This window comes from Physeter macrocephalus, chromosome 20 (assembly GCF_002837175.3).
Source record: "Physeter macrocephalus isolate SW-GA chromosome 20, ASM283717v5, whole genome shotgun sequence".
Classification (NCBI taxonomy): Eukaryota; Metazoa; Chordata; class Mammalia; order Artiodactyla; family Physeteridae; genus Physeter; species Physeter macrocephalus.
In genome coordinates this window covers 90,038,685-90,051,201 of record NC_041233.1, presented here as the reverse complement: position 1 = coordinate 90,051,201, position 12,517 = coordinate 90,038,685, and the positions used below count along the sequence as shown (strand labels likewise).

At 45.7% G+C, this 12,517-nt stretch overlaps 1 protein-coding gene across 8 annotated transcripts in view; it reads left to right on the top strand.

Moving 5' to 3' along the window:
• The window catches only part of TACC1 (transforming acidic coiled-coil containing protein 1), a 109,799-nt gene extending 101,452 nt beyond the window's left edge, over positions 1-8,347 (top strand). For 7 of the 8 annotated variants that reach the window (XM_055081342.1, XM_028481662.2, XM_007127447.4 and 4 more), the window contains 6 exons: positions 1,824-1,900; positions 3,281-3,324; positions 4,546-4,706; positions 5,471-5,577; positions 6,684-6,804; positions 7,781-8,347. In XM_055081342.1, the coding sequence (XP_054937317.1) occupies positions 1,824-1,900; positions 3,281-3,324; positions 4,546-4,706; positions 5,471-5,577; positions 6,684-6,804; positions 7,781-7,849 (579 nt within the window). In that variant the 3' untranslated portion in view covers positions 7,850-8,347. The other variant, XM_055081341.1, reaches the window with a different exon arrangement.
• Positions 8,348-12,517: the final 4,170 nt, after the last annotated feature.

Sequence of the window (12,517 nt, the reverse complement as noted above, 5' to 3'; positions counted from 1 at the left end):
CATTGGCTTCACTTGTTGCAGAGTACGGGCTCTAGGCGCACGGGCTTCAGTAGTTGCAGCGCACGGGCTTCAGTAGTTGCAGCACGCAGGCTCAGTAGTTGTGGCTCACGGGCTCAGTAGTTGTGGCTCACGGGCTTAGTTGCTCCACAGCATGTGGGATCTTCCCGGACCAGGGTTCGAACCCGTGTCACCTGCATTGGCAGGCAGATTCTTAACCACTGCGCCACCAGGGAAGCCCGCGTGCCTACTTCTTTTTCTCATCTGTATAGTGTCCCACAGCCAGATTGGGTCGTCAAGGACTTAAGTTCTTGCCATTTCATCTTCAGTGTACTGGTCTGCCCCCTTCAATGTCATAGGTCAGCTCCCCTCATGGTCCTAAGATGGCTGCTGCAGCTCCATGCTTCACACTGCAGACATCAATGCCTAGCATTAGAAAACGTCTAATTCTCGCCATACGCCTCTCTTTAGGAGCAAAGTCCTCTTTTTTAGGACTTTCCCAAAAGTCCCCAGCAGACTTCCTCTCACATCTTAATGCCTATAATCCCTTCATCCATTCTTTAATTAAAGAACTCAACTCTCGAATCCCTGTATCGTGTTTATTGAACATCTTCTGTTCAAAATAGATCTCTGCTAGGCCTTTCCTGGGTGATCTGGAAAATATGAAAGACACTGTTAGGTACCATTAATCAGTTACCTCCCTCCTCTGTTGTGTTTCTCTGCTGTATTTTATGTGTTTGGTTTGTGTGTTTCTTGATGAGTCCACCTTTTTTTAAGAAGGTAATTCCCTCAGTGTGGCGACTTAATTTTTATAATATTTTATAATATTTTTATAGTATAATGAGAGTGGTTAAGTACCTCTGACCTAGGTCTTTTGAACTGTTAAAACATAGCAATAAGTTGGTAATTAGGGGTGTCAGCTTAGGTTGTCAAAACTTAGGCGCTGTGGTAAGGAGGGCCCTACAAAATCTTGTAATTGAGAAAAATGACTTCTTTCTCCTGAGAGTTAAAACTATAAGAGGACCACCAGATGCATCAAAGATGTGCCTGATTCCCTGAAGCAGACAGGTTGGCTTCTAGTTCTTGAGATCCTGATTGATGGCACCAAAATAAAGACTGTACCAACTGGAAAGAAGCACAGAGACATATAATCACAGGAGAACCATAGATGCCCATCTGAGCTCTGTGCAGGGCAAATGGCATTTGAGGCCATGAATTTAGAGTGTTTCTTTCCAGTTAGCATGAGCCTCCTAAACGCGGCGATATGGGTTCTGATCTGGTGAGCAAGATCTTGCCAACAGTGAGATGGACGCCTCTGCCTAGAGGAGCTTCGGGGCCCCATTCTGACTCATTCCGAAATCTCTGCAGAAAGAGACTGTCTGGCCAGGCCGACTTCCACCGCTCTGATTTTGTGGCAGTTTCATTTCTCAGCCTAAATAAATTGGTGCTCTGGCATCTCCCTTGGTTAAGATGAGCCTCTGCCAGACAAATGGCTCAGCTGTTGGCGTCCTGACCCAGCAGGGTTCTGGGCTGATAGCCAGACCCCGGACTGAACTGGAGTTTACAGAGGTGGTAATAACCACTTGGAGCTTTCCTGGGAGAGGTTCTGGTCACCTTCATCCTGGTGACCACGTTCCAGCATCCTCTGCAGCTGAGAGCATTTCCCCAGTGTTTGTGAGCATTATACACAAATGTCGAGGGTTTTTTATTCCTCATGTAGGTTGACTGCCTTCAGATGGACCTGGTTGTGTGTTGTTTTCAGGCTCTAGTCTTCAATTCAAGAGACTGAGTAGGTAAAACCAAGCTTTATCTCCATTATAATCTAGATAATCACTAAAGAGATGGAAGCAAATGAATGGAAGAAAAAATACGAAGAAACCCGACAAGAAGTCTTGGAGATGAGGTTAGACTGGAGGTTTGGGGGAGGGGTGGGTACCTTTACGCATTTTTAGATTTAATACAAAAGAAGTGATGACAGTATTTGCTTACACAGAACCAGCTGTTGAGAACTCGAGGGCTTTGCTATTTGCACCTTAATTTGTGACTGATGGTGTCATTTCCTGAGGATTACCGACCAGTTATTGTATTCAAATGCTGTAGCTCATTTTGGGTTGTTCAGAACATTGCAAATAAGCAGAACCCACATAATTCTTGTCTTTTGAAAAGACACATTTGTGCAAAAATATCCATCTGATATTTGATATAATAACAGAAATACAGAGATTTATTGACATACTCAATTATGGAAACACTATAATTTCTAAAACGAATTATATACATGGTAGCTTCAGATTTCACAACCACGAAATAGATAATAAAAAGCATGTTAACAGGAAACAAAACTGACTTTACATTGGAGTCTTTTTATTTTTGCTGCTCACTCCCTAGAGTTAGGAGCGGTGAAATAACTAAAGATGGCATCAAAGAGTGGGGGGCATAAATAATTTGTAAACTGTGCAGTCGGCACTTGAATGATTAAGAACCATTTTAAATGTGTCCACTCTAATTTGTGGCTCTTGTATTATTTGGTTTCTTGAGCATTTACTGGGTGTAAGTCCCTGTGCTGGCATGGTGGGGAGGAAGGCACGGCCCCTGACCCCGGGGAGCTTACGGCAGCCATCGTAAGAACTTGGATGCAGGGTCAGCGTGATGGGCGCCACCCGTGAGGGGCGGGGGAGTGGTCACTTCTCACGATGGGGGATGAGGTCACAGGGAGGGGCACCCGTCACTGGGCAGGATCAGGAAAACACTGCATTTCCCTAAAAGAAAGGTTAACACGACAGGGCGATCTTTAAGCAAACTCTTTGAATAACTGAAATACTTCTGGAATTAGGACAATCAAATAAAACCTGGATCTGAATTAGAGGGGACCCACTGCCTGTAAGAGTGGTTTGGGGCCGGGGGAAGCCTGAACTCAGGTCAGATCTCTCAGGAAGAGCCCAAGAATGTCATTAACTTATTGTGTAAAAGATTCACTTCTCTAAGCAGAATTCACATATTGCCTTGGGGTCATTCACACAAGTGCAAAGAAAAGGTGAAGGCAGTTGTTTCTATAAATAGAACAAAAACCTTGTGAAACAAAATCTCGAGAAAAACCTTTCTGAACATTAACAAATCTTAGGTTAAGCGTAAGAAAAGGAGGAGCCCCAAAGCAGGTAACTGGGTTATGTAAATTTGTCAGTACATGTTAATGTGTTTAATTGTTTGGGGCAGCGTTTCTCCAACTTCCATTGTTAATAAAATTCTCTTCTGATAAGAGTTTTTGTTTGTTTGTTTGTTTAAGGAAAATTGTGGCTGAGTATGAGAAGACCATCGCCCAAATGATCGGTAAGGAAGTTTTTTTCTAGGGTATGAGCCATGGGATCCAGAGGTGATCTTCAAATCAGAATATAAACATCAGTTTGTCCATCCCGGAGATACAAGCGATTCTTATTATTTGCAGTAGTTGATGAAGTTGCCCAAACACTGAATTAGCCGATACTGAATCACTGATCCTCAGGAAAGCTTGCCTTATGGGTGTTCCTGTCTAAAGACACCTTATTTAAGGTGTACTGTTGGCTCATTAACATTGAGCTCACGGCCAGTGCTGCAGTTCATGCCAGGACAGAGCTCACCTCACACGTGTTTTCCCCCTAAGACACCTCCAGCCCTGTGGCTCTTAGGACACGAGACAGCCCCGCAGCCTAGGCTTGGGGCCCATTTCAAAATCTCCAACAGGAAGCACAAAAATGCCAAAAACGTGGCCCTAAGTAGACTGAAAAGGACACTTGTTTGCAGTATGAAACGAGGCAGAGCATCGCCTTGTCCAGCTTCAGCCGAGAACATGCCCGGCAGGTGACTCCGGTTCTCTGGCATTCCACGCGTGTCCCCGAACGGCCGGGGGCGCACCACACATACTGATTTGGGGGCTACACATAGAAATAGCGAGCAGGGAATCTGCAGATAATGAGGATCACCGTCGTTAGGTTCCTTTTAGAGGACGGCAGACACTCGAGTTCCAGCACCAGGGTGGGTGGCCTCACCTCACCTCGTCCTTCGTACCCCCGGGGGGACGTCTCTGCTCTATGCAGCGGCCTCACTCCGCTGCAGGTGGTGCTTTCCCTGCGCCAGACCCATCGGTGCCTTTAGAAAAGGACAGCGCTTCACCCTCCTGCATTGCATTTAGAACCTCTTGCAGCCTCTGTTGCAAGGACCGACTCCCTAAGTCAGTCAGGTCTTTCTGCATTAACTTAGGCGGCGAGATGATATTTTCTGCCGTCCACATCACCTGACGCCTGGGTAGATGCATGGCTCCCACCCTCAGCTCCTCTGGGTCTCCGCTCACATCTCTCCTCTGACAGAGACTGCTCACCCCTCTTGCCCGGCTGTGTTTCCCCTGCCCCGACCTGTCACCATGTCTCCGCCACCAGAAAGTCAGTCCTTGAGGGTGGAACCTTTGTCACCTTCCCTGCTGGGTTCCCCGACCCAGCGTACTGCTTGGTGGCTCGGGAGGGCGGCTGTGAGCTGTGTGTTGAGAGAACGTGCGTTGCTTCTGATCATGACTCACAGAAGATGAACAGAGGACGAGCATGACCTCTCAGAAGAGCTTCCAGCAGCTGACCGTGGAGAAGGAGCAGGCCCTGGCCGACCTAAACTCGGTGGAAAGGTCCCTCTCCGACCTGTTCAGGAGATACGAGAACCTGAAAGGCGTCCTGGAAGGGTTCAAGAAGGTAGCCCGCCCTTTGCCTTCTGCCTCCCTGGTGGTGTGTCTTCTTGGTAATGGGTCTTCATATGCATGTGCCAGAGGTGCAGGTGGCCTAGAAACAGGGAATCGGGGCCCCTGGGTGGCTTGTCTTGGTCATTCCTCTCCTGGGTCAGGTCAGGAAGCCTTGGACACGACCAGAGTGTGGCACGGAGCGTAAGAACCGTGGGACCCTCAGACTTAGGAGAATTCTAGAAATGTTCTTTTTGATCATTCACCAATTTAATGTTAGTAAAAGTAAAAGGGAGTCAAGCCATAGCACTGAAAAATACAGGCTGCATATTCTGGAAGAAAGTTAAGTGTAAAGTTTCAAATTTAGTGTAAGTGGCCATATTGATTTGATTTGGTTGTACACTATCACTAAGACACATTTATGGCAGTGAACACTTTTTTTTTTTTTCATATTAACCATAAAAATGACTGTCCGGTTTGTCTAAAATGGGGATCAGATTGCCTTTCAGTTTTGAACATCTGCCCTTCCTAAAGCAGGTGTGTCGGTGTAACTTACTGTATGATTTGAAAGTTAACACATGAAGAAGTTATCTACAGTTTCTTCAGTGAGAATTATTTGTGCCTGTTTCAGACTACCTTGGAGTCTTATTTGGAGGCATCTGAATGCATTCGGTTTATTCATTTTTTAAAAAAATGAAAACCCTGATATGTGGTATGTTACTAGTAGAAGGAAAACAAAATGACTTGTTTCTTTCATTTTAAATTGTCACTTGGGAACAGAATGAAGAAGCCTTGAAAAAATGTGCTCAGGATTACTTAGCCAGAGTTAAACAAGAAGAGCAGCGGTATCAGGCCCTGAAAATCCATGCGGAGGAAAAACTGGACAAGTAAGAGCTTGTGCATAAGAATTTCACTTTTCGTGATGTTGTGGGAAGACTGACAGACAAGAAAAATAAATCACTATTTTGCAACTCCAGGTTGCACTTGTACCTGTGTGTCTTATGTAGTTTTTTGAATAGGTGGACTCTTCACAAAGTTCAGACAGTAAAAAGAATGAAAAGATAGTCTCTCCCTCCCACCCCCTCCCCCTCCCAGTGGGTTCCCACCTCTTTACTCACCCAAGGAAATCGTTCTTTTATCCTTCCAGACATCCTTTTTCCCCTTCTTTTCCCCCCACCCCAGCTGTGTTGAGCTATAATTGACATAAGACATTGTGTAAGTTTAAGGTGTACCACATCGATTTGACAGATTTCTATACGTATCACCATAGAGTTAGCTAATGCTCCATCATGTCACATAATTACCATTTTTTAAATGTGAGAATCTCCTTTTTTAATGGAGATTTTTTTTTTTTTTTTGCGGTACGCGCGGGCCTCTCACCGCTGTGGCCTCTCCCGTTGCGGAGCACAGGCTCCGGACGCGCAGGCTCAGCGGCCACGGCTCACGGGCCCGGCCGCTCCGCGGCACGCGGGATCCTCCCGGACCGGGGCACGAACCCGCGTCCCCTGCATCGGCAGGCGGACTCTCAACCACTGCGCCACCAGGGAAGCCCCCGAGATTTTTTAATTAATAAAGTTGCTTGTAGATCTGTGTTTCATAGATGCCAGTGGTTAGTATCCTGGCTCATTGGCTGTGTTAATCCAGAGATCCTACCTGCTATTGTACTGGGTTAAAAAAAAAAATCTAAGATTGTTGTAGAAACCGTCATGTGATTCTGTTTTCTAGTGGCGTGTGAGTGTTGAGGGGTCCCGTGTGCCTTTCAGGTTGATTCTGCCATCGGTTTTTGCATCATGGAAATCTCCTTAGCAGTTGTGTGTAAATTGAATTTTTATGAATTAAAATTGAATTATATAGCTCACCAATTCCTCTTTTTCCCCTCTGGTGGAGTCAGTTCTCCTCGTTCTGTGTCACAGGTGTCAGCGGTTAGCATCCTGACCGTGAGCCGCGACTGATGACAAACCATGTGCTTTTTGTCCCTTCGTTCCATAAACAGAGCCAACGAGGAGATTGCTCAGGTTCGAACAAAAGCAAAGGCTGAGAGCGCCGCTCTCCACGCGGGGCTCCGGAAAGAGCAGATGAAGGTGGAGTCCCTGGAAAGGGCCCTTCAGCAGAAGGTAAGAGGGGACCCACCGAGACCTTTGGTTCTCCTCCTCGGCTGCAGCTCCCATGTCGTCCGGATGAAAGGGGCTTATCTCTGCACAGACGCTTCAGTCCAGCTCCTTTGGGAAGTGACTCAGGTGGCAACAGATACTCCCAGGTGTATTAGTGGGACCCGGCCACAGGCAGGGTACAGAGAGGAGGTTGCATTAACTGAAGCTCAGAGGACCAAACGTTTAGTTAGGCTCCGAAGCTACCTCGAGAAACTCTGCTACAGAAGTAAAAATCAGTGGTGGTAGAGATCCCCATTCTCTTGCTAATTAGTGACTCATAGACTTCATTTTCTGCGCCTCTAGTGTTTTTCTTACTGTGTCTCCAATCATGTTGTCAGGCCTGTGGCATCCATTCAGCCAGGGCAGGGGTTTTTATCATGGCGCCTGATAGCCCCTAAGACAGTGGCCCCTGGGATACTTGGGCTCTGGAATCCCAGGTCCCTGGGGATGCTGATGGAGCAAGTGAGGCCCAGATACTTTTTTTTTTTTTTACAAATACCCCCAAGTAATTCCTATGATAGCAAGGAAGTTTGACAAACAGACTTCAAGGACAGACTTCAGAGGGCCAGTAATTACCCTCACCCCCTACTCACTACAAGCGTAACTGAGGCCCTACTTTTTTTTTTTTTTTTTACAAATACCCCCAAGTAATTCCTATGATAGCAAGGAAGTTTGACAAACAGACTTCAAGGACAGACTTCAGAGGGCCAGTAATTACCCTCACCCCCTACTCACTACAAGCGTAACTTTGTGAACACAAGACCGTTTCTCAGGGGAGAAGGTATAGAGCTTTCCTTTCTTTAAAGGGTTTCTGATGCAGAAAAGTTAAGAACCACTGAGTTGGGATGCCTAGGGAGGAGCATAGCCAGTCTGGGGACGGTTTCACTGTGATCCGTTATCTCGGGACACAGGCTGCATCATCACATCATTTATCTTTCAGAACCAAGAAATTGAAGAACTGACGAAAATCTGTGACGAGCTGATTGCAAAGCTGGGAAAGACGGACTGAGTCTCCCCTGTTAGCTCAGCAGATCTGCATTTGGCTGCTTCTCTCGTGACCACGATTATCTTGCCTTATCCAGGAATAATTGCCCCTTTGCAGAGAAAAAAAAAAAAACCACGGAACTTTACAAAAGCACATACCTACCGCTGCCTGTCCCGCTTTGCTGCCGTCTCACCCGCCCGGGAGGCGCCGCTGGAGGATTTACTGCGCAGCCGCGGAAGGAGTGGCCTGACCGACCCATCTGGCTCAGTGAGACGGGCTGCCCAGTCTGGGCTGGATTCTCTATCTTTGGTTTGTTTTAAAGTCATCTTTACTTTCCCCAAGTGCGTTCAGCGTATGATTTTATGGTTTCTATTTGGGACCATATCCTGTCCACCACCTGTCTGATTTTTTTAAAAATTTATTTCATCTTTTACATTTAATTTTCAATATTCGTGGTTTCATTTGAGGAGGTAATTTGGCCTATTGTTACTTCCAGTTGAGTACCCATTTATACACACGCTCTCTCTCACACGCGCGCATGCACGCACGCACGCATATTTATATATGCTGCTGGGTTTTGTTTTTGTTTTTTTCCCTGAAGCAAAATCAAATAAGAACTTCTCTACAGAAGGGCATATTTCCATAAATGTAAAACCCTATTTTGAAACAGAGTCCTGTCTCAGAATGCCAACGTCAGAATTTGGGGGGTTGGGGAGGTGAAGCCCCCAGACTCCATGTCTGGCGTGACTCATAACCTCAGACTCAGGTGTCATATAAGGGAGTCTGTTGGCCAGAGTGTCCTGTTGCCCCGTATCTGGACGCTTCTCAGCCTGGATGCAGGCAGCCCCTCTGTGTTAGTCCTCAGACCCAGGGCATCTACTTTGTGGGACCCCTCACAGCTGGGGTTCGGCAAGTCTGTCCTAGAGCCGTCAGTCTCCTCCGCTTCCATTTGTTGCTCCAAGATCGACATTTGCTCTCTATTATCTCTCCATGTGGAATATGCAAAGGAAGTCTGCTTGTCAAAGGTTTAGATGATCTTATTTAATTAACTCCATTAGCAATCGTAAGGTGAAGCAAATGTTGGATTTTTGCAATGTGTGATGCATTGTTCTTCAGATTTTTTTCCCCCAAAGGCAAAAAAGAAAAAGTTGCAAACTTAAAGATAGTAGAATTTTCAACCAAATGGGCAGGAAAAATCATCGTGCGAGCCACTCCAAAAATCAGTGCGTTTTGAATATTTTTAAACCAAGGCCATTCGAAGACTGGAGGAGGGGAGTGCAGGGAGCAGGTCCCTACTCACAAAACCAAATTCCTCAAGCCGGTCCTGGACTCCGTTCAGAGGGGCGGGGCCCTTAACCCCCAACTGGAAATTTCCCGTGTGAACCCCTCCCATTTGATAGGCGAAACCAAATCCACACAGGTGTTTTAAAGCACTCTGTTGTCTTAATCTGAACACCCTGAGCGTCTTCACGGTGATATGCATTATCTCCAGTACACGTAAGTCTTCGTACTTTTCTTGTAAAACTACTGCATGACCCAACTTCAGCAATGAGTTGTGCCTCGTGGAGACCCGCTCTAGCTCTTTCGAGATGACTTTTTCTTTAGCCGTGTACTATTCACGCCGGTGCAATCTTTAGCTCCAGGGAGGTCAGTAATGTCTTTTAAAGCCAGAAGTCCCGTTTGACCGATATGCATTTCTCACAGTTGGTGCTTAGGCTGTATTTTAAAGCCTACCGTCTTAACATTTTGTACAAAACAACAACAGCAGGACAAGAGAAATGATCTGTGTTTGGAGAAGTGATGTGGCAATCATTTGGGCCCTGAAAGCAGTCACGGGTTTGATGTCAGTGCCCTGCTACAGCCGTGTCCCTGGAGGAGCAGGTGTCTCCAGGCAGTGTGACTGCGGCCTCTTCCAATCCTCCACGACTAGAGAAACTCACTTTGCGTTTTGCAGAAAGAAACGTTGCTAAACCTTTTTGCTGCTGTGTTTTGGTGACATATCCGTGTTTACCTGTTTTGTATTGCTCTGTTTGATGCATGAAAGGCTTATTATAGGGGTCTCTGTTATAAACCTACAGTCCTCTCTTTTAGGCTTCTTGTGTAGAAAAAGAGAAAGTAGCTGTGTGTTGAAACAGAGGTGACAACAATCTTTCCCAAGCACACTGGTGAGAAGAGACCCCTTAAAACTAGGCCCTAGGGAGTAAGGAAAATGCAAGGGCCCTTATTCAGTAATACTTGCCACTGGCCTCTCAGCTATCACCATTACAAGGAAATGGTCTTCCTTCTAACTTAATAGATGGATATTCTCCAACAAGAAGAAAAATGTAGCTTGTACAGCTGGCAGATCAAGAGAATATACTGGGCAGATGAAGTATGTTTGTTTATTTTTCTAAAAACATAAGGGGGAGAAAGAAACTTTTAGTAATCCGGAGAGTAAGAATGTGGCCTAGAATTTTGCTTCAAAACATGGGCGGGCCAAATTACTCGTAAGCTAGACGGTAATACTCCCTGTGACCAACGTGAAGGGAAAATGAGAGGAAGCCACTGGCCTGGATGGTGGTTTGGGAACATGAGTGGTCTTGTTGAGGCTCTGGATCCAGAGCCATATCCTAAGTTTTTCATTTTGCCAAAGTATAGATAGATAGCCTTTACCCAAAAGTGTTTTAATTGGAGGATCTATTGGAAGACAGACTGCACAGTTTGTCACTTGGTTGGCTAGTCATTTACAGTCAGCCCTCCCAAAATTTACTTTATTTGGAGACACTCCTGGAAGCCAGTAACCTTCCCAGACCTTCTGTTCTGTGAAACCGTCCTGGAAACACTGGGAAGCCCAGTTGGCTCGCATGGCTTCTAGCATCTCCAGACCTAGCCCAAATTAGGAAGTGCAGAAGCACATGATGGTGAAAAACTCTGAGGACCTGGCAGCCTTCCAAACTGATATGGAGTCCAAGGGAAGATTTACCTTTCATTTTGGAGGATGGCTCAAGTTGAATCTTCTTTCCAGCCGGTTACCTTTTTTAACGCGTCCCACACTTTCTGCAACTCTCACACAAATACTTAGATACTTTAGTACGGGCCTTGGATTCTTACTGACTGATTATAATCCAGCAGAGTAAACTGCCCCAAATGTCCCTGGGCTGACTCAGTGCAGCCAGAGTGGGGCACTCATTTTATTGAAAGGTAGCAGAGGACTTGATGGCTCTAAAGCTCAAAATGGAGTTGTGATGAGCAGGCAATGGTGAGTCTGTGTGCACTAACTGGAAATGATTCAGCACGTCCTTTTTTAGTGGAGTAAAATCCCTAAAGCTCCCTTTTGTTTTCCTTTTGGTTTTTTGCTGCAGTTGGTAGCCATCTCATGAATTGTCCACGACCGGTGTCTCTTCTTTGTAGTTTTGTGACCATGCAGGCTTGCTTTTGGACTTGGGTGGTTTCTTACTTTATCCTCTTGTTGGGAAGAGAGAAACTAGGTGTTTGAAGGATTAAATGATTCAAGCAAAGTGTTTTAGGGTAAAGATGTATATATTCTGAAGAATTTAAAAGATAGCAGATTATTATTTGCTTATCAAAGAACAAATAACAGTCTGGGAATCCCGGAATGTCAAGCCAAAAGTCTATAGGGTCATCTTCTTCAAAGATTTTCATAAAGAAGTATTTTAAGGAGACTTCTGTCCAAAAAGGTTTGACTGACCTCCAGATTCCAGTGATTTGAAGAAAGCATCTTATCACTCAAACCTTGAGTCTCCCATGTAGTAAAGGCAAAGGAATGGTCACGCTAGATCCTTCTCTCTAAGGATCTCCTCTGGAAGATTGTATGAACAACAGTTTCCAGCGAAGACCCACCCCCTAGTGCCCAGAGCTAGCATTCTGGAGACTAAAGATTGCACTTTCCGTAGTTTTTTCGTCCAAATGCAATCCCATTTCTGTGCCTCTTAGCATGCAGTTAGATTTGGACAAGCAAGATTCCTAAGGAATGACTTTATTAACTATAATATGGTTACAGCTACTACATATATATACACACATATATATACACACTCTGGTTATAGTTGTACTATGGAGATGTCGCGTGCGATGCTGGCCTGTGACGGTCCGTCTAGCGCCCTGACTCAGCCGGCGGAGACCAGGCCTGGTGCTGAGGTGTGGTCTGAACCTTCCCTGTATCCATTCATCACTTGAGAACCTTGAAGATGCCACTTTCTGTCCCTCTGCCTTTTAGCGGCATCTGAAATCTGCTCCGCAGAGAATCTCCCAGTCACGTTGTTAACTGATGCTCTGTGAATAATTTGCAGGGGGACATATAAAAATATGAGCTCCAAAACCAGCCCCCGACCCAGTGCAGGAAGGTCTGCAGATTTCACACTCTTCAGCCTCAGGCTTGGTCCTTCCCACCCAGTGAGCCAGGATCCAGGCATTTCTTTGAAATCTCAGAGGTAGCAGCAACCTTTTCAGTGTCGCTTTTAGCAAGTGTGTGTTTGCCAGTAGATACCCCTGTGTACTAACGTGCCAACAAGTAAATGTTCATTAATTGCACATCTGCTTCCACTGTGTCCCCACGGGTGCCACAAAGTGTGTGAGGAGCCTCGTCCGGAGGAATCTAACGCTGCATTGACTACTGCTGTCAGGATTGTGTTGTGTGGAACAAATCATCTACATAAATTTTATATGCACAAGTAATTTCCCTTTTATATGTCA